At 39.6% G+C, this 20,998-nt stretch overlaps 1 protein-coding gene across 6 annotated transcripts in view; it reads right to left on the bottom strand.

The window, feature by feature from the left end:
• The window catches only part of KCNIP4 (potassium voltage-gated channel interacting protein 4), a 1,210,542-nt gene that overhangs the window by 123,478 nt on the left and 1,066,066 nt on the right, over positions 1-20,998 (bottom strand). For all 6 annotated transcript variants that reach the window (XM_045998522.1, XM_045998527.1, XM_045998525.1 and 3 more), the window contains one exon: positions 12,451-12,575. In XM_045998522.1, coding sequence (XP_045854478.1) covers positions 12,451-12,575 — 125 coding nt within the window. The remainder of the gene's footprint in view (positions 1-12,450; positions 12,576-20,998) is intronic.

Genomic DNA, 20,998 nt, shown 5'->3' with positions numbered 1-20,998 from the left:
TTGGTCTTACAGAATTGCTGTGTTTAAATGGACAAACCATCTTAAAGATTTTAGAAATGCTTTCTGAGTCTTTTCGCCTTTTAAAAGGGTTGTTTTTATGTAAGTTGTTTCTTAAAAATTATCTGCATCTCTATGTTACATTTTATGTTCAAAACATCACAAATGATCTTATTTCTTTTGATTTTCACAGAATCTCAGTGAAGGAATTGTTATGAGAAATACTGTTACCAGTTTCTCCAAGAATTCAACTGACATGGTAAAATGAAACCAAAATAAAAGTGCACACTTTCCAAATTTGTCCTCAGGCTGGAGTGTGGGGCAAAACTCACAGAAAGAGCTTCTAGGGGTGTCTGGGTAGCTCATTTGGTTAAGCATCAGACCTTTGATTTCAGCTCAGGTCATGACCTCAGGGTTTGGTGTGGAGCCTCCTTAAGATTCTTTCTCTTCCCCTCTCCCAGCCCCACCACTTCTGATTATAACACAATTCAGAGGACCAACAGCATGACAATGTTGTTGATGATAATGATCGTAGGAATAATGCTAACTACAATTTGAGTGTTATAATAAGATAGGTTCTGTGCTCTGTGCCTTACACTCATTATCTTTGCAAGACATCTGAAATTTTATTTCTCTAATTTTGCAGATTAGATAGGTGAAGCCCAGAGAGACCAAGCATCTTGCCCAATGTCAGAACTGGCATCCAATCACATTATCATATTTACTCCCCAATGCATGCACTTTTGTATAGAAACAAGATATCATTGCAGGACTGAGGCTGCTGCACTTAGAAAGGTCTACTTGCAAAGTTGGCCCTTAACTGCTCTACTATTCTGCTAGGGACACTATTACAAAATACCACAGATGAGTAGTTTAAACAGCAGGAATCTATTTTCTCACAGATCTGGAGGCTGGAAGTCCAAGATCAAGGTGTTCACAGAGTTGGCTTCTCCTGAGCCTTCTCTTCTTTGGTTTGCAGCTGACTGTCTTCTTGCTGTATCCTTAAGGGGTCTTTCCTCTGTGCCCCTTTTCCTTGGTGTCTCTTCCTCTTCTTCTAAGAACGCCAGTCCTATGGGACTAGGGTCTCATCTTTATGACCTCATTTAACTTTAATTACCTGTTTAAAGGTCCTATCACAACATACAGTCACATTGGGGATTAGAGCTATAACATAAATTTTAGAGGCATACAATTCAGTCTTCAAGAGCTAGAATCTGGGAAATTGGGAGGGTTTCCACCATGCCCTGATAAGAATGGCTCACTGTACCTAAATTGTTTGTGCAAACAATATGGTTTATGCTGAACACCTGTTTTGCTTCTGGAGGTCTAGAATTTAGGTACATGCTAGAAAGAGGGTGCCTATGTGACCAGTCCCAGTAAAAGCCTCGGTGACTAAGTACTTAATGACTTTCCTTGGTACACAGCATTTTACTTATGTTGTCAGAACTGATGGCTTGGGAAATGAACACATTCTTTTTTTTTTTAATTTAATTTAATTTTTTTTTCAGTGTTCCAAAATTCATTGTTTATGCTGAGTAAAATAAGTCAAGCAGAGAGAGTCAATTATCACATGGTTTCACTTACTTGTGGAACATAAGGAATAACACAGAGGACATTGGGAAATGGAGAGAAGTGAGTTGGGGGAAATCGGAGTGATAGACAAACCATGAGAGACTGTGGACTCTGAGAAATGAACACATTCTGTGTGACTCCACTAGGAAAGCACTCTTGGAGGTTTACATTTGGTTTCCTCCAAACATTATCCCACGCACCTTTCCCTTTGTTGATTTTGTTTTTGTATCCTTTTGTTCTAACAGATGGTAGCATTGAATATGATTATGTACTAAATCCTGTGAGTCCTCCTGGAAAATGACTGAACTTAGGGGTGATCTTGGGAATCTCTGACGTAACTTTCTCCCATGCCATTCCCTAATTTAGAGGAAATTTAATTTTTCTTTCTTTCGAAATGTGTATTTTTTAGCCTCTCTTAAAGTCAAATGGAGCCATGTAACTGAGTTTTGACCAGTGGAATATTGACAGAAGTAATGTCTGACACTCCAGGACATGCCCAATGTGTCCCATGTATTCTTTGCTCTCTCTCTTTTTTCTTGACCAAGGACCAGACACAGTTGGCCCAGTGGAGGGTGCTGAAGTCACAGACAATAATGAAATCCTAAGATGGAAGGAATAACCTTAATGAACAGGTGAAGCAGAGCCACCAAACTGAATCCAGCTTTTAATGATCCACCTAGGATTGGGAGATAAAGAAACAAACCTCTGTTGCGTTAAGTCCCTGAAATACTGGACTGTGTGTTACAGCAGTGAACCTACTCTAATACATATGGGAATTGCTCGATGCCACCATCCAATCTATTTTACTTTTTGAAATATTTTGCTGAGATGAGAGAGGTTCTTGAGCTACAGAAATCCTATTATTCACTTGAAAGTATATTTTCTGAGAATTATAAGATGTGAGTATCTATGGGATGAAAATTATGAACACTCCTGCTACAGAACCAGAAGTAGTTCTTTGTTACCATATGAGACTGCCCTTAATATTTTTGAGGATCACTTGATAAACCCAGCAAATGTGTCAAGCAATTTTTGTAGTTCTTTTACAAGAAAACTCATGCTCTTTCACTTTTCTTATCATTAGATTTTTTTCCCCAAGAGCAAATTGATAGCTCTTCAGTCTTACTAGGTAGTTGTGAAGGGAACTAAAAAGAAAGTGAGAGAAGATAAAAATTTTATCTTTTTGCACTTTTTGATTGAGGGTCACTCATTCACAAACATTTATGATTATATGTTATATATAAGGCATGTTCTGAAAATTTAATGCTGTCATGGTAAAAAAAATAATAATAATATAGTACCTGTCCTCAAGGAGCGTCTAGAATAGGGAAGGGGTCCTTAAATCAATGCAATCATGGGGAACACACTAGGAGGGTCTCCAAACCTACAAGGTGTCAAATAAAGTTTTTCTACTTATAAACCTCTCAAAGTTAGCTTTGAGTCAACTTTGAGTCCTCAACTCCTCTCATGTTTCCAATCCAAACCAAAATGGCCTGTCAGTTCAGCCTCCACCACATACCATGTTTTGCCACCATCCTGGTCTAAACAACATTCCTTCCCTTACTCTCCTGAAACTTCTTTCTCAAGGGTCTCCCTGTTTTATTTTGGCTCTCTACATTCCAGTCTCTTAGAGCAGCCTCATAGAGTCATTTTAAAAAAATCATTACGATATATTATATCTGACCCTTTTAAAACTAGCACTTTCTCGATAACTATCATATGATCTCCCTGATATGAGGACATGGAGAAGCAACATGGGGGGGTAGGGGGATAGGAGAAGAATAAATGAAACAAGATGGGATTGGGAGGGAGACAAACCATAAATGACTCTTAATCTCACAAAACAAACTGGGGGTTGCTGGGGGGAGGTGGGATTGGGAGAGGGGAAGCGGGCTATGGACATTGGGGAGGGGAGGCGAACCATAAGAGACTATGGACTCTGAAAAACAACCTGAGGGTTTTGTAGGGTCAGGGGTGGGAGGTTGGGGGAACAGGTGGTGGGTAATGGGGAGGGCACGTTTTGCATGGAGCACTGGGTGTTGTGCAAAAAGAATGAATACTGTTACGCTGAAAAAATAAATAAAATGGAAAAAAAAAACTAGCACTTTCTCAATATCTTTAGAAATAATAAAATAAAATAAATATTCCAGGTTCCAAACATTCTTGCCTCACTCCTGCTTTAGGACTCATGGCTGTTCTCTCTGCCTGGAATGACCTTCAGATGGCTGTATCCTTCTTGGTATTCTAGGTTCAATTAAGTGTCATCTCCCCAGGGAACTCTTCTTTAGCCACACATCAAAAGAAGCTATCTGTCCTACATTTCTATAACATATTTCTTCACAATTCTAATCACATCAGGGATTTCCTTAATTGTTTGTTTATTGCCTCATCCCTCCCCTTCACCAACCCCGCCTCCACCAACTCCCATTAAAATATAAGCTCTAAGCTCTAAAAGAACTTACCCATCATTTTAGTCAATGCTTCCTAAATACCTACTTGAGTGGTGGGTTCATATTAGCACTCACAGAGTGAATGATGGAAAAAATTATGTTAAGGTAAAATATAAGCTGAGATGTGGAGAAGGTATAGGAGTTTGCCTCATGAAGGTAAGGGAGTCATGGAGAATATTATTCTTTGCAGGAAAAAAGGGCAGGGTGAATTTCTTGGGTGAATCACATCAACAGCAGGCAGTTCTTTATGGCCGAAGTAGAGTGGATACAAGATAGTTAGAGATGAGACTGGAAAAGTAAGCAAGAGCTAGTTGGGTCACTATAGTACAGAGAGATCTAACTTGGGGTTGAATTTGTAGTAGACACTCAACAAATATATGTTGATGAGTACATAAGGCTCTTGAGTCTCTTCTAATGACAATGGACAGATATTAACTAGTTTTAAGTAAGAATCAAAAGGGTCCAATTTGTGCTTTAGAAAGATGCCTTCAGCAGCTCTGTTCAGAGGAAGATAACACTGGAGTCCAGGAGATTGGGAGGCCATTGTGGTAATGAAGGTGAGAGATGAAAGAGAGACAAGTGCAGTATAGAGGAAAAGGAAGGGGTAGATGGGAGAGAGATAAAAACTAGAAAACTGACTGAGCTTAGTGATTAATCAGATGCAGTAGATTCTTAGGGAAGAATCTAGAAAGACATCTGATTTCTGGGTGACTGGATACATGGACAGGGAACATTTATTGAGAAAAGGCAGGTTTAGGAGTCAAACAAGAATTAAATATCCTATATCCTGCATATGTATTTCTTTTTTTTTCTTCTTCTTCTCCTTCTTCTTCTTCTTCTTCTTCTTCTTCTTCTTCTTCTTCTTCTTCTTCTTCTTCTTCTTCTTCTTCTTCTTCTTCTTCTTCTTCTTCTTCTTCTTCTTCTCCTTCTCCTTCTCCTTCTTCTTCCTCTTCTTCTTCTTCTTCTTCTTCTTCTTTCTTCTTCTTCTTTCTTCTTCTTCTTCTCCTTCTTTTTTTTTTTAAGATTTTATTTAAAGAGAGAGAAGATGAGAAAGTGATCGTGAGCAGGGGAGAGGGGGAGAGGGAGAAGCAAACTCCCCACTGAGCAGGGAACCTGATGCAGGACTAGATCCCAGGACCCCAGGATCATGACTTGAGCTGAAAGCAGATGCTTAACCAACTGAGCAACCCGAGTGCCCCCTGAATATGTATTTCATTTAATAAACGTACAAGCTATTTTAGAAGGTAGGCATTATATGGATGACACAAGATGACTTTTATTTGTTATCTTGGTCTAGTACTTTTATTCTAAAACCAAATACTGAGTGGCACAATGGGCCACACATTTGGAATTAGGAGTAGAGATTATCAAGATGAATTAGCCTCAGGTCATGGTCTTTAGGAAACTGATAGGTTAAACAGAAATAAGGTCCTTAGTCCACTTTTATTGCTCTCTCTTTCTGTCTTTCTCTCTTTGTTGGGGAAAGGGGCAGTTGTGGATACTGGTGTGGTGAAGTGATGGTATAGCCCTTAAAAAGTAAATCCCTTTCTGGAAAACGGATGGGGTAGAAGAGCAGTGCAGAAACTACTGCCTTCCCTATGGGAATTCCCAAGCAATCAAAGAAGAGGCTGAAAACTTGTATGCTAACCCACTAGACTAATTACTATGTCAGGCTCAAAGTGTGCCCAAACAGGGAACTCCTGACCAACCCGCGTATAATGGTTGTTTGAAAACAAAATTAAATATTCATAATTGCTCATTGTTAGGTAAAAATAATCTGTAGTATACATGTATTAACAAAGTCATTTGTGTCAAAAGAATCCCTATGCAAACACATAAGTACATGCACATTAAAATACCTAGGAGAATAAAGAAGAAAGTTAAGCATACTTATTTTTCAGTGAGGTGTCAAGGGGAGTTGATTGTAGATGAGACACTTAGGTGTTTCAATTTATGTCCCCCATATGATTTCAAAAATTTAGCATGATACTTAAATTAGTTGAAAATAAAAAAATAAACAAAAATCATCCAAATGCCACAGATTATATTTAACAAACTCTTGTATAATGTACTTCAAGATGACGTTCCAGAATTCCAGAGTTCCAGAATGTTCACCATGATTTCAGTTACTTCTGTACTTAATACAATGAGTAGGAAAGAGCTGAAGGGCTCCAATTTCTAGTGAGCAAACTCTCAATGAAAGAAATTAAGCAAAATATTTTTCATCATTTTTCACTTGTGTGGGCATTAATAGCCTGAATCTTCGAAGCAGAATTTGATGTCCAGAGAAGCTAAACCATCTGCCTAATGTATGAAATGTCAGTTGAAAGGTTTGAACCCCGTAAAGCACTTCTATCATGCCAGTATTTGGAAGTCAGAAGGGCAGCCATGTTTATCTGCTGAGACCTGTAGACAAACTTCTCAGAAAGCCCTGCTTCTGGAAGTCTGACAGAAAATCCTGCTAGGGCATAGAAAATAACATTTTAACTCTGTTCTTATACATTGATTTTAAAGTACATGAGTAATACTTTGCACTTAAGGGAGATCTTTTATCTGAGTCTTTCATGAGCAGAACAAAACCAATGATTACCCACCCCCCTTTGTGATTGGAAGAGAAGATCTTAATCCCTAATTTGCTGACAGGGAGACAGAAGCTGCCAGGGATGAAGTGATTTACTGAAGGTTACACAATCAGCCTGTGAAGCCTCAAGAATAACTCTGAGGGCTCATGATAAAAGAGCAATTGCCTTATGCAATTAGCAGCTTATTTCTCTATCCTAAACACTATATCCCGCTCTTTTTCAAGCATGTGCTAAATTCCTCCTCTCTCCTGCCCTACCATAAGTGGGATTTAGTGCTTCTTATATAAAGGTACTTTGTGAAAAATGTAGACCCCTATAATTTCATCCTCACTCCCCCTCATCTATTTCTAAAGATGCAGTGAGTTCTCAAACTCGTCAAGTGGTATAGGAAAAAAACCGATTTAAAAACAAACAAACAAACAAAAAACTTTCATCTCCTGCTGGTTCTTTTGTCCACAACATCAAACCTCTTACAGAAATCAAGAAAAAGTTTGTTGCCACTATTGGCAAAATCCCCAAGGAGAGGTCTGAATTTTAGTACAACACTGAGGGCGGGGATTAACCATGCTTGAGCTATGACTTCAGATTTAATTCAGCTGCTTCAGCTGATGGCTTCTGGGGTTGCTGTCTCCCTAGGAAAACTGCTGTGATGAACACAACCTATGGTGACTCCTAGTAAGTCACATTCTTTTCAAAATCCTTACCTCGAGTGCTGCGATATACAAAGGTAGTAGGATGAGATGCCATGCCCATGACTATATTACATCATAAAATACTCTGCCTTAACAGACTAGAGAGATTCTCCCTTGCTGACTTTGAAAAAGTGAGCTGCACATTATGAGAGATTCTGTGAGAAGGCCATGGGCAAGGGACCATAGGCAGCCTCCAGGAAATGAGTGGGCTCAAGATGACAGCCAGGAAGAGAGTGGGGATCTCAGAAATACAGCACAGGGATATGAATTCAACCAACAAACATGTATGCTGGGAAGAGGATCCCAGCATCCCGAAAGAAATGCAGCCTAATCAAACACCTTGATTGTAGCTTTGTGAAACTCCCTCCACTAGACCCAGTTAACTTGCTTCTGGACTCCTGATCCTCAAAATTGTGATGTGATGAATAAGTGTTTTTTAAGCCACTAAGTATGTGATATTTTGTTACACATAATTAAAAAAAAACAATACAGACATGCTTCATTTTCAGGTAGAAAGGATATTAGCACTTAGCATTTTTAGGGAAAAATGATGTTACCAAGCATTAAAGTGATACCTTAAAGATACATTTGAATCTAATGGTTACTTTGATCTATTATAATTCAAAGAAGTGAAAGAAAAAGAAGCAGGGAAGGATTTGGGACAGGAAGGCACCAGGTGTCCAAAGCAAATAGATCTAACTTCTTTTAACTTCCATGTCTTACCTTAAACAATGGGAAGAATATGCTATAAATTATTAACTAATGAAAGTAAATGTCAAAGAGGCATAGCCATATTAAAACTTAATGCCCCAGAAGACCATTCATGATCGCCTGAAATTGAACTGAAGTTAGACTTGACTTTGAACGAGAGCAACAAATCAAGTTTATGAATCATGTATATGGATATTTATCTGACCTTCCAGGTCAGCAGTTATCAAATGTGACTTTCTGTTAGCTCTCTATTAAATGTGATTTTTTTTTTCAATTAAGAAGTTTAGGGAAAAAAAATATTGAGCATCAGCGCAGATTTAACTGAGTAAGAATCATCAGAAGTAAGATCTGTTACCCACCTATACACACATCTCCCAAAGGGTGGAAACCCACCAAAGACCTCATTAAGTCCCAACATAGCCAGTCTAACCACTGGTATTCAAGACTATAGAACTCATCACAATTAGGTCAATTCTTTTTGTGACAGAACCACCTTATGACTAGGATTTTATGCATCTAGTTCATTGGTTATCAATCTTAGCTGTACATTATAATTAGCTGGAGAGCTTTATAAATCCTGATGCTCGAGCTTCTTCCCAGAGCAATTATATCAGAATCACCAAGCATGGTACCAAAAAATTTGTAATTTTTAAAGGTCCTGGCATGGTTGCAACATGCAGTTGAGACTGCTGACATGTAGAGAATACCTTATATATTTCAGCATCCTTTCTAATACATAGTTATGTAGCTCAAAACCCAGCACATTGTGTGGGAGTATGTAAGCCGATCATGACTGGCCACTTAGATGGAACACAAAACAGAGTCTGGCTATTTGGAATGTCCTATTTTAACTCCTTTTTATTGAACTTCATGTTTATTATCTCAACTCTCAAAAACAAACAGACAAAACTCAGCCAAAACACAACAAAACTCAGGCAATGTAGGTATCAATATCCTAATTTGTAGAGACAAGGAGACACAGCCTAGTGATTCAGAGAGAACTGCCTAAACAAGTAAGATATTATGGACCTGAAAAAAAAAAAAAGATATGACCTGAGTCCGAGTGACCCAAAGCTTATGATATCTTCACAGTGACTCTTAAAGTGTCTTAATTAAAGATTAATTAAAGATTCTTTAATTAATTCTTTAAAGTGTCTTAATTGAAGATTCTTAAAGTGGTCCCCAGATCAGCAGCATTAGCATCACCTGGGAAATTACAAGAAATGCAAATTCTTCACCCCAATATCAGACCAACTAAATCATAATCTTTGAGGCTGGAGCCCAGCAAGCCTTCAATTGATTCCAAGGCACATTAAAGATAGAGAAACAGTATGCTATATTTCCCATTTCCATCAGTTGCCTCCTTTGGGAGACTCATTTCAGCAGGTGGTAAGAGAAATAAAAATCTGGGGGTGACTCTGGAAAAACAGAGTGACAGGCTGAGAAATTTTCTCTACTATCTTACCTTTCTCTCACTCCCCATTGTTTTTTAAAGATTTTATTTATTTATTTGACAGAGATCACAAGTAGGCAGAGAGGTGGCAGAGAGAGGAGGAAGCAGGCTCCCTGCTAGCAGAGTGCCCGATGCGGGGGTCAATCCCAGGATCCTGAGATCATGACCTGAGTTGAAGGCAGAGGCTTTAACCCACTGAGCCACCAAGGCTCCCCTCACTCCCTGTTTTTATAAATAATCTGTGTTGGAAAAGAGGAAATGTTATCAGGGATATTGCACTGGGAAAAGATTGGGGGACTCTGGCAATCTTTACTAACAGGGGTGATTTGTCATGGTGAGCCTCTTTTATGTAAGTATGACTGTCTTAAGATGTAGGTAACTAGTTTATCCTTTTAATGAAAATATAGGGAGCTTTAAAAGGTTCCATTAAAAATAAATAACCCAATTGGCTCCATGGAAATAATTTTTTGATCTTAAGAGCTTGAGATAATTGGTGTTCAGCAAACCAAGAGTAGTTGCTTTGCATTCTCAGAGGCTAAGCTGGTTCAGATTGCTGGCATCCTGTTAAACATGAGTGCCACTGCCCTGCTTTCATACCTCTCTTGATATATTTCAGGTATATTTATTAGAGTTGGACATTTGACTAGGGGAAGACAACCCCAAATGAAAAGAATAGTTATCTTTGATTTATCAGAGACATCAATTAATATTTTCTGAGGAAACTTCAGATGACTTTCTTAGAAAGGAGTATGTGAATATGCTTTGGGCACATTTGGGTCTGATAGACAGTGATCTCATGGCAGGATGGGGGAGACAGAGAAATTAATGCAGAGAGAAGAGAAAAAAAAGAGAAAGGAAAGGGGGGAAGTGAAAGAAAAGAGACAAGAATTGACAAGGAGAAGAGACAGAGGAGGTAGAAAGGAGGCAGAAAGCACAGGAAGAAGAAATAAAGTGGGTATCAGAAGGTAGGAAAGGGGGAAAGAGAAGGGATCTGGAAAAGAAGGAGGAAGGGAGAAGAGGGAGAAAAGAGGACAAGTAAGCAAAGACAAAAATAAAAGAGAGCAACAAGAATGAAGGAAAATAAAAGACAAAATAAACAAATGCAGATGTCAGAACCCAGGCAATTTCTGTGAAGTGCCACTTGGAGAAGACCAACCTGCAGAGATGCTGCCTCTGGGGGTTAATGATGGCAGTAATCATGATTTCAGTTTGCAAAAAAAATGGTATGAAAGGCAGCCTGACTCCAAATGGGGAGACCTTCAGTCACAGCAGTGGAGTGATAATGTAGCAGGGATGATGAGAGGTTGGATTAAATTCTCCTTTATTAGACAACCATTTTGTATCTGATTGTTGCTGCCAGTGGTCATTCCAGCTGGTGTTTGGTAAGTGTTTGCTCTCTCTGCACACTGGGCATCATAGACATAACTAGTAATTCTCTAGCCTCATTTCCAAAGCCCCTTTCTCTTCATGCATGTTTGTTTACACGTGTCATCTTGATAGATTGTACATCAAGATTCCTTTTAATGAGAATCCTGTTTATGTGGGGCAAGTTCCATCTCCATGACATCTTCCTTCTTTTCACCCAGTCTACCCCCACAAAGGCCTGGGTATTAGCAGAGTACCAGGTTTTCAGAGTAGTAATGGGGAGAGCAAAATTTAGAAAGTCCAGGCCAGGAGACTGGTGAGAGCAGAAATGGGGTGGAGAGACCCCATGGAGTCAAAGAGATGGTGGGAGGTTGTGTGCAATATGCATGTTGGAACCCTATAAAAATATTCTGAAAAGTCAACTAGTGTTATGTATTCTCTGAGTAAACCTTTGTGTGGATCCCCATGGAGGAGGCAGAGTTTCTCATTTGGTCTGCACGAGGTTGCAACGAGGTAGCAGTAGAGATGGTCAGATTTGAAGAGGCTGGGATTAGCAGAACTCTTTGAACACCACAGAGTCTACAGATCATGGAATGAGGTTTTTAGGGGGAAGATTTTAGGAGGGATCAATGCAATTTATTTTGGTTCACAAGGGGCACCTTTAGTGTAGCTACCAGGTTTACAAATGTGTAAGAACATAATACATATAGGCCTATATATGCCATTTGATGCACAATCATGTGACACATTTAAGGATGAAATGCCTTTATTTATTTATTTTTCAAAAAGTAGGCACCATGCCCAACGTAGGGCTTGAACTCATAGCCCTGAGATTTAGTCACATGCTCTATGTACTGAGGCAGCCAGGCGCCCCAGGGATAAATTGTTCTCAGATAAATTCATGACAAGTCTTCTCTCCCTATATAGACCAGAACTCCTTGAGTATCTTCTCTGGCTTGAATAACCTATAAAATCTAGCTTAATACTAAACACATACCAAGAGTGTGTCCCTGATCAATTGTCTGAACCATCATTGTCTCTCACTCTCACCCTCCGGTATGCATGAACTATCACTCCTTCTGAAGATGATTCACTCAGGGAGGAGAATCATAGGTTCACCTGGTTTACAAAGAACCAGATGTAAGGACTACCTACCTACAGACACTTGTGGTTTAGGGTCATTGGTATTGGTAGCATGTTTTTTTAGAAACTTATAGTGACTTTTCTCCAATTCTAGGAATGGTGTTCCCTGATGAGCCTTAATCTATAGTCAAGATACAAGTCAAACATAGGACTATCGTTCAGTAATGAGGAAAGAATTGAAGCTTACTGAAACAATGTCATTATAGCCAAAACCAAGCAAACACAACATACCAAGAACAGAATTGAGTATGCCTTTTTCTGTACTTATCATTGTTCAATGTCCACTCACATCGTATGAGCATTGGTGTGCCAAAGTGACTCAAAGTCTAAATGGATATCGATGATATCCACATCTAGGAAAGATCCATATGAAATGTGCATATGATGGGGCCCTCACAGAACCATCTATTTCCCCTTCTTCCCTCTCACTTCTTGATGTTCTGCTGAGAACAGTGTGAAGGTAAAGTCAAAAAGGAAGTTCTTACATTCTTAAATCCTCTGTAAAGAATCTGGAGTTCCTTCTTGGTAAATTTGCTCTGGGCTTCCAGAAGCTCCAGAGCCTCAGGCCGATGCCGGACGGTGGCCATTTCCAGTTCATCTTCCACGCTGTCTGTGGAGAAGAACCAAAAAGAGGCTTAAGATCAGTCACAGGTCACTGATGCTTATACACAACAACAGGAAAGCAATGAAACTTTTACCAGATGTCGGTTATTTTTCCAGAGAAAGGAATCTGATGCCGCCTTAAGTAGTCTTTACATTTCCCAGAGTTTACATAACTAAGTGAAGACAATTCCACAAAATCTTTTTCCCCCACAAACTCTAATCACTAGATACTACAAAATTAACATTTTTATAATGCAGTTTGAAGAGTGCACAAAATCATGAATAACCTTAAAACCTGGAATTGGTATATATATATATATATATATATATATATATATATATATATACCAAGTTTGAGTTAGAAAAACGGAACTGCAGTTTAATGACAATTAGTATTACTCTGTGTATCACACAACTGGGAGGTAGGACTCTGCTAATACTCTCTGAGGAGTCCACTGAAATAAAATATTTGGACCGGAGCTACAAAATAAAACAGCCAGGTCAGGTGTTGAAGTGAGTAATCAGAGGCTGATTTGACTGGCATAAACCCAGTCTTCACGGGGACGCTCTGGATGGACTGGGCCTGGGGACAATTCTGGCTAGAACCTACTCCACAGCCAAGAGTGCCTATAGCTATAGATAAATTCTAAAACACTGTACTTTCCTTTGTGAATCATATTTACACTTTAATTTATTAAATGTGCTCTATGTGAAAAGAATTTGATGTCCATATAAATTTGGGAAATGCTGTAAATGCTAACATAGTTTGGGACCAAAACTAGAAATTAAAGGTTTACAGAGGATTTGCAACAAACAATTCTGTGTAACTTTGTTTAACCCAACTGACCCCATAGGGTATTTGTCCAAGGAACCCTTTCTCCCCTCATCTGGTAGTCTCTACGTATTTGCCCTGGGGTCCCATAAAGCACAGTTAGGAGCTGTTGGAATGTATTAGGATCTGGCTGCTCAGGTCTCAAAGTATAGCATCCTTTATTAATTTCAGCTTTTTTTGCAGTGGGGAAATTCTTCTTGCTATCAGCCAATTCACACCTTGGTTAAGGAATAGAAATAGAAGAAATAGAAGCATCCAGGCCCAGCCCTGAAGCCATGGTTTGCTAATTTCCATTATACTCCTTCCTCTTAGATACAGATTTCTAACTCAGATACATGAGTCTCAGAAGAGCTTTTTCTCATCATCTCTGCACCCAGGGCATACCATTGCCATGTCTCAGGTATCAGTTGGAAATACAATTATGGTTGCCAAAAGTCACATCATTCTGATACTCAGGGCTACCTTTCACTAACACCTGTATCTACTTCCTGCCCTGTCCCACTAAGAGCAGTGATGGGCCAGAGCTCTCACAGAGCAGGAGTTAAGAAGTTTCTGCAGAACCCTAATCTGGGGGTGTCCTAATGACTGCCTTCAAGTTTACAAAAGACCAATAATGGCAATGAAACAGGTGCTTGGAAGGGTTGTGTTTGTCAAAATGAGGGAGAGGTTAAAAGCAGAGATTTGTGTTGTATTTTTCATATAATAATAGTTTGTTTTGGAATAGCGAGATGGAAAACTGCAGGATAGTGATGGATGGATAAGAATAATAAAAGGGACATGAGAAGATGAGAAGGCCAAGAATAAACTCGAGCTGACAAGCATAAAATTGATGTGAAAGTAAGCGAGATATGCACCTGAAGGATGTGGAGAGGCCTACAGGTAGCTAGGGAAATGGCAGCTAGGCATTCACAAATTGACCTCAGGTTGGGCTTTATGGGGAAAATCAAAAAAGCCCAAATGGGGCTCCTTCAATTTTCTCCTTCATTCACCGGAACATTTGAGTAGAATGGGTTGATTGTACTCAATAAGTCCTGAGCTTAGAAAGGAGGTGCTCCCTAAAACTGCTCTTGATCCAATAAATTGGACTGTGCTGTTGTTATTGAAGTTGCTAAGGCAAAAATACATGCCCTGGAACAGACCTGATGTAAATAGATAATACCAGATAAAAAGACTTTGCTTTCTTGAAAAATATTTTCACATAAGTTTCTTTTGAGTTGATTACAGTGTAATTCCCTCAGCTTAAAATATTCCTCTCTTCTTTCCACCTGTTGAAATGTATATATCTCTTATGATCTAATTTAAATATTACTGCCTCCTCTCTGAAGCCTTTCCAGATTGCTCCACCATGCAGAACTAGTAGCTCCCTGGACAGAGTTCTCTCACCCTACCTACCTCTCATGAAGTATACAAAACATAACATTATGACCTGTTCATACCTGCCTTCTCTATTGTGAGTTCCTTGAAGACAGAGGCAATGTCTTGCTGATATATATATATGCTCTGGACCTAACAGAGTCTGGTACCCATAGTCACTCAAGAATTATTTGGTGTGGGGCAGCTGGGTAGCTCAGTGGGATAAGCCTCTGCCTTCAGCTCAGGTCATGATCTCAAGGTCCTGGGATGGAGCCCCACATCAGGCTCTCTGCTCAGCCCCCTCGCCTGCCTCTCTGACTACTTATGATCTCTCTCTATGTCATATAAATAAATAAATAAAATATTTATTAAAAAAAGAATTATTTGGTGTATGAATGAATGAATGGATGAATGAATCAGTAAACAAATGATGTTGCTACTAAAGTTTCCATTGCCCTGGAACCACTTGAACCTTAGTTGCCCTCTAGAAAATTATTTCTCAAATTGAGGTTTGTGGACCATTGGTAGACCTTAAATGCCTTCTTTGGAATCATGTTCTCCATGCCTTGTTCTGAGAAACACAGCAAAAGCAAAACAGAGGAAATTTTAATCAAATTTTCTGAGTAGTCTTTCAATCATAGCACAACCTTCTCTAGACCCGGTGACCCTTCCACTGGAAAGAAACAAAACAGCACATTCACTCCTTGGCCTCTGTAACCACACAGCATTCTGAACCATACCACCAACACACTTTCTTCCTCCAGCTGTCACAGACTGGCTGAGGCTGAGACAGAGACAAAAGACCCAGAGCCGGAGGGTCAGTGTAATTGAATTAAGAGTGTGATGGGATGAGCATCATGAGCAATACTCAAAGCACCACACTTGAAGCATCTACCTGAGGACTCTTGTTTTCCCTTCTGACTAGTACCTTACTTCCTAATGACTCCTACCTGCCAAAGGGCTGTTTCTATTTCTAGGAGGCTGACAGGCTCTAAAAACCTGAAATCATCAGCAATCACCAGCAGACGTTAAAAAAAGCAACACCACCTAACCCAATCAAGACTGATTCCTGAAGGCACACTCTGCAGAGCACAGCATAATTCTGCACAGGACTTGAAATTCACGAGTTGACTCAGCCACCTTTCAGGAGCACGCATTTAGGGGGATTTTATTTTAAAGATTTTTAATGTATTTATTTATTTGGGAGCGAGAGCGCGCGCACGAGAGAGAGAGAGAGAGAGAGAGAGAGAGAGAGAGAGAGCGCGCATGGGGAGGGGGAGGGGCAGAGGGAGAAGCCGACTCCCTCCTGAGCAGGGAGCCTGAGTGTGAGGCTCCATTCCAGGACCCTGAGATCACGACCTCAGCCAAAGGCAGATGCATAACTGACTGAGCTACCCAGGTGCTCTCTGGGGGGATTTTAAGACAGTGCTTAACATTTATTGAGCCCTCACTGTATGCTGGGAGATAGGCTAGGTGCTCTACTGATATAATTCCAGTCTTCACAGTAATTCCACAATGAGGTATAATTGTCCTTTTTTTTTTTTTTTTTACACATGTGATACTCAGTAATGAGGTTAAGATAGGAGTGACCAGATGTCACATAGGAGAAAGACAGAGACAGGGATTCACACCCAAGTCTCTGATGCCAAGCCTTATGTTCTCTCTACTTTGTCATATTTTGTCTCAACACCAACAGAAATAAGAATGATAAAAATAACATTGAATCTCTTCTCCTTTTCTGCATTTTCAAATGTCTCAGAAAAGTTGACTAGATCCACTGGGTCCATTTTCTATCTCCTGCTTCCTCCTTAATCTCCTACAGTCTGACTTCTGGCACCATTATGGGTGGAATTGTGTCACCTTAAAATTTGTATGTTGAGACCCTAACCTCCAGTATGGCTGTATGTGGAGATACGGCTTTTAAGGAGTTAATTAATATTAAATGAGGTCATAGGGACCCTAATCCAATATAACTGTTATCTTTATAAGAAGAGAGAGAGACACCAGGGATACACACACGGAGAGGAAAGGCCATGTATAAGCAGAGCAAGAAAGCAGCCATCATAAACCAATGGGAGAGAGGTCAATAGAAACCAATCCATCTTGATTTTGGGCTTTCAGAACTGTGAGAAAATAAATGAGCTGTTCAAGCCATCTAGTCAGTGGCATTTTGTTATGGTAGCCCTCGTGAATAGATACATCCACCTATATTCAAATAACACACAACACTCAAAAAAGAAAGTTTTGTTGCTCAGTTTGCCAGTGAATTTTGGACAGTGGGCAAGCCCCTTGTATCATTTAATCTTTACAACACAATTCAGGAGAGGGATTTTCATCCCCATTTTAGGGATGAGAAAATGGAGGTTTGGAAAGTCTAAGTAACTTGTTCAAGGTCAAAGGGCTAGTTAGTAAGGAGGCACACAGGTGTGTCTTCATCACCTTAAAGTCCAATTTTTTAAGCATTCTGATGAGATTGTTAATAAAAATCACCACTGTATAGAGAGCTTTTGCTCGAAGCATGGCTGGGTATTATCTCTTTCTAATACTGACAAAAATGTTGTGAGAGACCTATTATTGCCCTTATTTTAATAAGGAATAACTGGGACTCACAGAGCTGAAATAATCTACTCAAGGTCCCATAGCAAGTAAGGGACAGAGCTAGGATTTGATCCCTGATTTTTTAACACCAAAGAGTAAGAGCTCAGTCATAATACGCTATTTTAAGAGATTGTAATACATATATATCCAAAATCCTAGGAGAAAAATAGATTTCAGCCTGTTGCTGAACCCCTGTGCCTCAGGGGAACCGTGCCTGGCTGACTAGGAGAGATCACTGGGGTAGCAGTGCATGCCGTGCTGATTTAGAAACAAATAGAACAAGGTGTGGAAGGGATGCTAGCTCAGAGCTGGAAAAACAAAAACAAAAACAAAACAAAAAGACTGTGCTTTTATACATTTTAGCACCGAGAAGTGTGTGTCTAAGAGTAAAACCAGGACCAGGTGGACCCTGGCCACCTGAATCATCTCCAGGCCTCTGCCAAGAGTTAACTCCGCCAGCATCTTGCTGAGTTGCTAATTCAGTGCTGCTTTTGCATCCTGAGACAAGCTGAATACAAATAGCATTTTAATTCATGTATCTTCTAACAGATTTAATTTTAATCAGACAACTAATTCCCAAACCTCGACACCCTTGAGCTTCCCAGCTGTCTCTTTTTGTTATTTATTTCTTAGATTTAACTCTCTCGGGCCAAGGTTGTCCTATGGCCCAGTAAATAGTCCCCTCAGGCCGTGACACAGTTTGGGCTAGAAATTGGAGTTCAAATCACCTGAGAACAACAGAATGAATTTTAAAAATAGGCATCTTTCTCCTCTTTCTTACAACTTCTCTTCTACAGCAGAAGTTTATTACAGCCCCACGTATAACTATGCCAATTTGACTCTATCCAAGGTCAAACCATACCCTCCAGAATATAACTACAGAATATCTTGCTTTACAAACAAATGTTGAGTGTGAGGTCTGCCTTCCTAAAGCAGGTGTTTGTACATAGGCCTGTGTTGTTGAAATAAAACTCCTTTATAAATAATGTCCTTCCCCTTGGAAATTTGGTTTAGAACCCACGGTGGGTACACAGAGAGGAGTCTGCTGCCTCTTTCCACCTAGGACCGATCAGACCACTGACTACATCAGTCCAACAGTAGTGTGCTAGTTTGGCACACTAAATGTGCTCAGTGAAAACATATGAAATCAATGAATACCTACTATAAGCCTCCCAGACATAATGGATGGATCTACAGGGGGTCCATTTCACAATACAGCATGACCCTTCTTTACATAGCGTATCCATTTTTCATTATAAAAGATCATAAACACTCTGCCTTTAAAATTCTATTTGAGCTGAAATTGATTTGCCTCGCTAAAGACTCAGCTGGCTTGACTTATTTTGCTTTATCTCATTTATAAAAATATCCTTTGTATCTTTATTCCTAATGTTTATGCTGTATTAAATTGGCTTAATAGTGACTTTATCAGTGTGGCAATAAAATCGTGCTGAGGATGATTCCCTCCTAGTAATAGGCTGCATCTGATTTTAGAAATTTGGTCCAGTGGCAGGTATTGGAGGACAGTTTGATGAATTTTGCTCTAGGTTTTAGATTTACACTAAACACCACTGGAAGATTCTTGACTATATACAATGAAGACTATTCATGAGAATGTCTAGAATAAGGAGAGGATGCTACCCTTTGGTTAATGTTCACATCTGACCCAGCAGGACAAAGACCAAGCTGTACAGGTGATGATTTCAAGAGCGATTGTACATGGTACCGAGGCAATTTCTTTCCTCTCTTTCTTCCTACTTCGAAAACTTGTACAGGCATTGAGAGAATGCCATACACTCAGAGCATTCCATTCCTTGGCTCCAACCCTCACTCTTCCTAGAGGGGCTGGCGTTATAATCGGTCGAGGACGTTGATTTTCAGGATTAAAGAATTTGCTGAGGTTCGTACCGCTGATAAGTGGGGTTGCTGGGAAATGACACAAACCTGTCTATTTTCTGTTCAGTCACTTGACTTCTCTCAGTGGAGAGTTCAAACCCGGGACAAGCACTGTAAGCAACTGTTTAAACTTTGCCAACTTTAAACGCTTTATCTCAAGAATCCGAAGGCCTGGGAACTCTTCTGACTCTTGCTATGTGCACAGCCATTCACCTTTCCACCCACCAGGAGCTATTTTCAGGTGCACATGGAGAGTACACGAGCAATTAACTCCAAGCTGATGAAGCACAGCCCACGGGTAGAAAGCAATCAATCCATCCAAAACACTGCAGGAGACCTAGCACATCCCAGACCACCCTAAATAGCTAGAACTGCCCGATTTTTCTTAATCAGATATGTGTGTCTTCAGTTCTGGTCCTGAAAGTGTGTTGGGGCCAAAAAAGCCCTTTATTAATTACTACTGTATCCTATTTAATATTCATAGATCACATGGAAAAACGGAAAGTATTTTGAAAACGGCCAGTTATTTTGAACATCTTCTGTTAGAGGTGATTGTTGGCAATGATATTGAAATTTCCATTCGAGGAGATCTTGAATTATTTTGCAATTTCAGGACTGGATTCAATCACTTAGAAAATATAACTACTCAGAGGAAGATTGCTGAAGCTCTCTCTCATAGCACTCATGAATGGATTGCCCCTACCTTATTTATAAACATAGATAATAAATCTACAAGTAAGCGTAGATTCCAAAATATAATCACCTAATTGGAATGCTTGTTATTAGGGTTAGCTGTATTATTACCGGAGCAAGTCATGTGTGTCTCCTTATGATAGGAGCTATTACTTCATAGCTGGTAGGTTCTTATTTGCTTTTTGGTAAATGAGCAACCTAAAAGTTATATTGCAAGTCATTATACACAGAGAGAAAAATCTACAACAGAAATGCTGGGGTTTGGTAAGAAGGAGACAAGGATTATGATTGAATTTACATATCAAGATAGACCCAAAAGATTGATACTCTAGTCAGGAAAGTCAACAGCTGAGAGGGAATACAATCAAAGAAAAAAATTTTTAAAATGGAGAAAGATAAAAGAAAGCCGTGATAGCTCACTAAACTAAAAATGCCCCAACAAAAGAGTCTCTCCTTAAGTTTGATAGACTTTCTTTAGTTTGTCTTTAAAATCAAATAATAATAACAAATCACTTTTTATAGCATTTGCTGTGTAAGCGCTTTATTTCTATTAACTCATAAAATTCCCCTCAGCACACCATGGACACTAAATTATGTTCTACTGATGAAGACACTGACTCAGAGAGATGAAGTAATTTGTTCAGGGTCACACAGTAGCAGGGCCACAGTATGAATATGAACTCTGGATACTCTGGTTCTAGGATTCACATCATTAACTATTCTGTTGTTCTGCCTACCATAGAAGAGAAAGGAGCATGGTGTTCCACTTATCTGGAAATCATACACCCACCAAAGAATCAGGAATTTATAGCAAAAGGTTTCTACACAGAAAAAAGAGTTACCCTAGAATTGAATGTGGCTTTGAATCCAACCCCTTCACTTTGTAAATTTATATTCAGATATAAAGCCTTCGCACTAGAGGTTGTAAGCCAAAGGCCATGGCACACAGCAGCAGCAGATCTGGGCCCAGACCAGGCTCTCCTTGACTCCTAGTATGATGATTTGCCAAATGCCTGTCACAATGTCCTATCTCAATCAGAGTGTACCCCTGCTTACCA

The sequence above is a fragment of the Meles meles genome, chromosome 2 (genome assembly GCF_922984935.1).
Source record: "Meles meles chromosome 2, mMelMel3.1 paternal haplotype, whole genome shotgun sequence".
Taxonomy (NCBI): domain Eukaryota; kingdom Metazoa; phylum Chordata; class Mammalia; order Carnivora; family Mustelidae; genus Meles; species Meles meles.
Note: the sequence above shows the minus strand (reverse complement) of the source record. Positions and strands in the feature narration are given on the sequence as shown.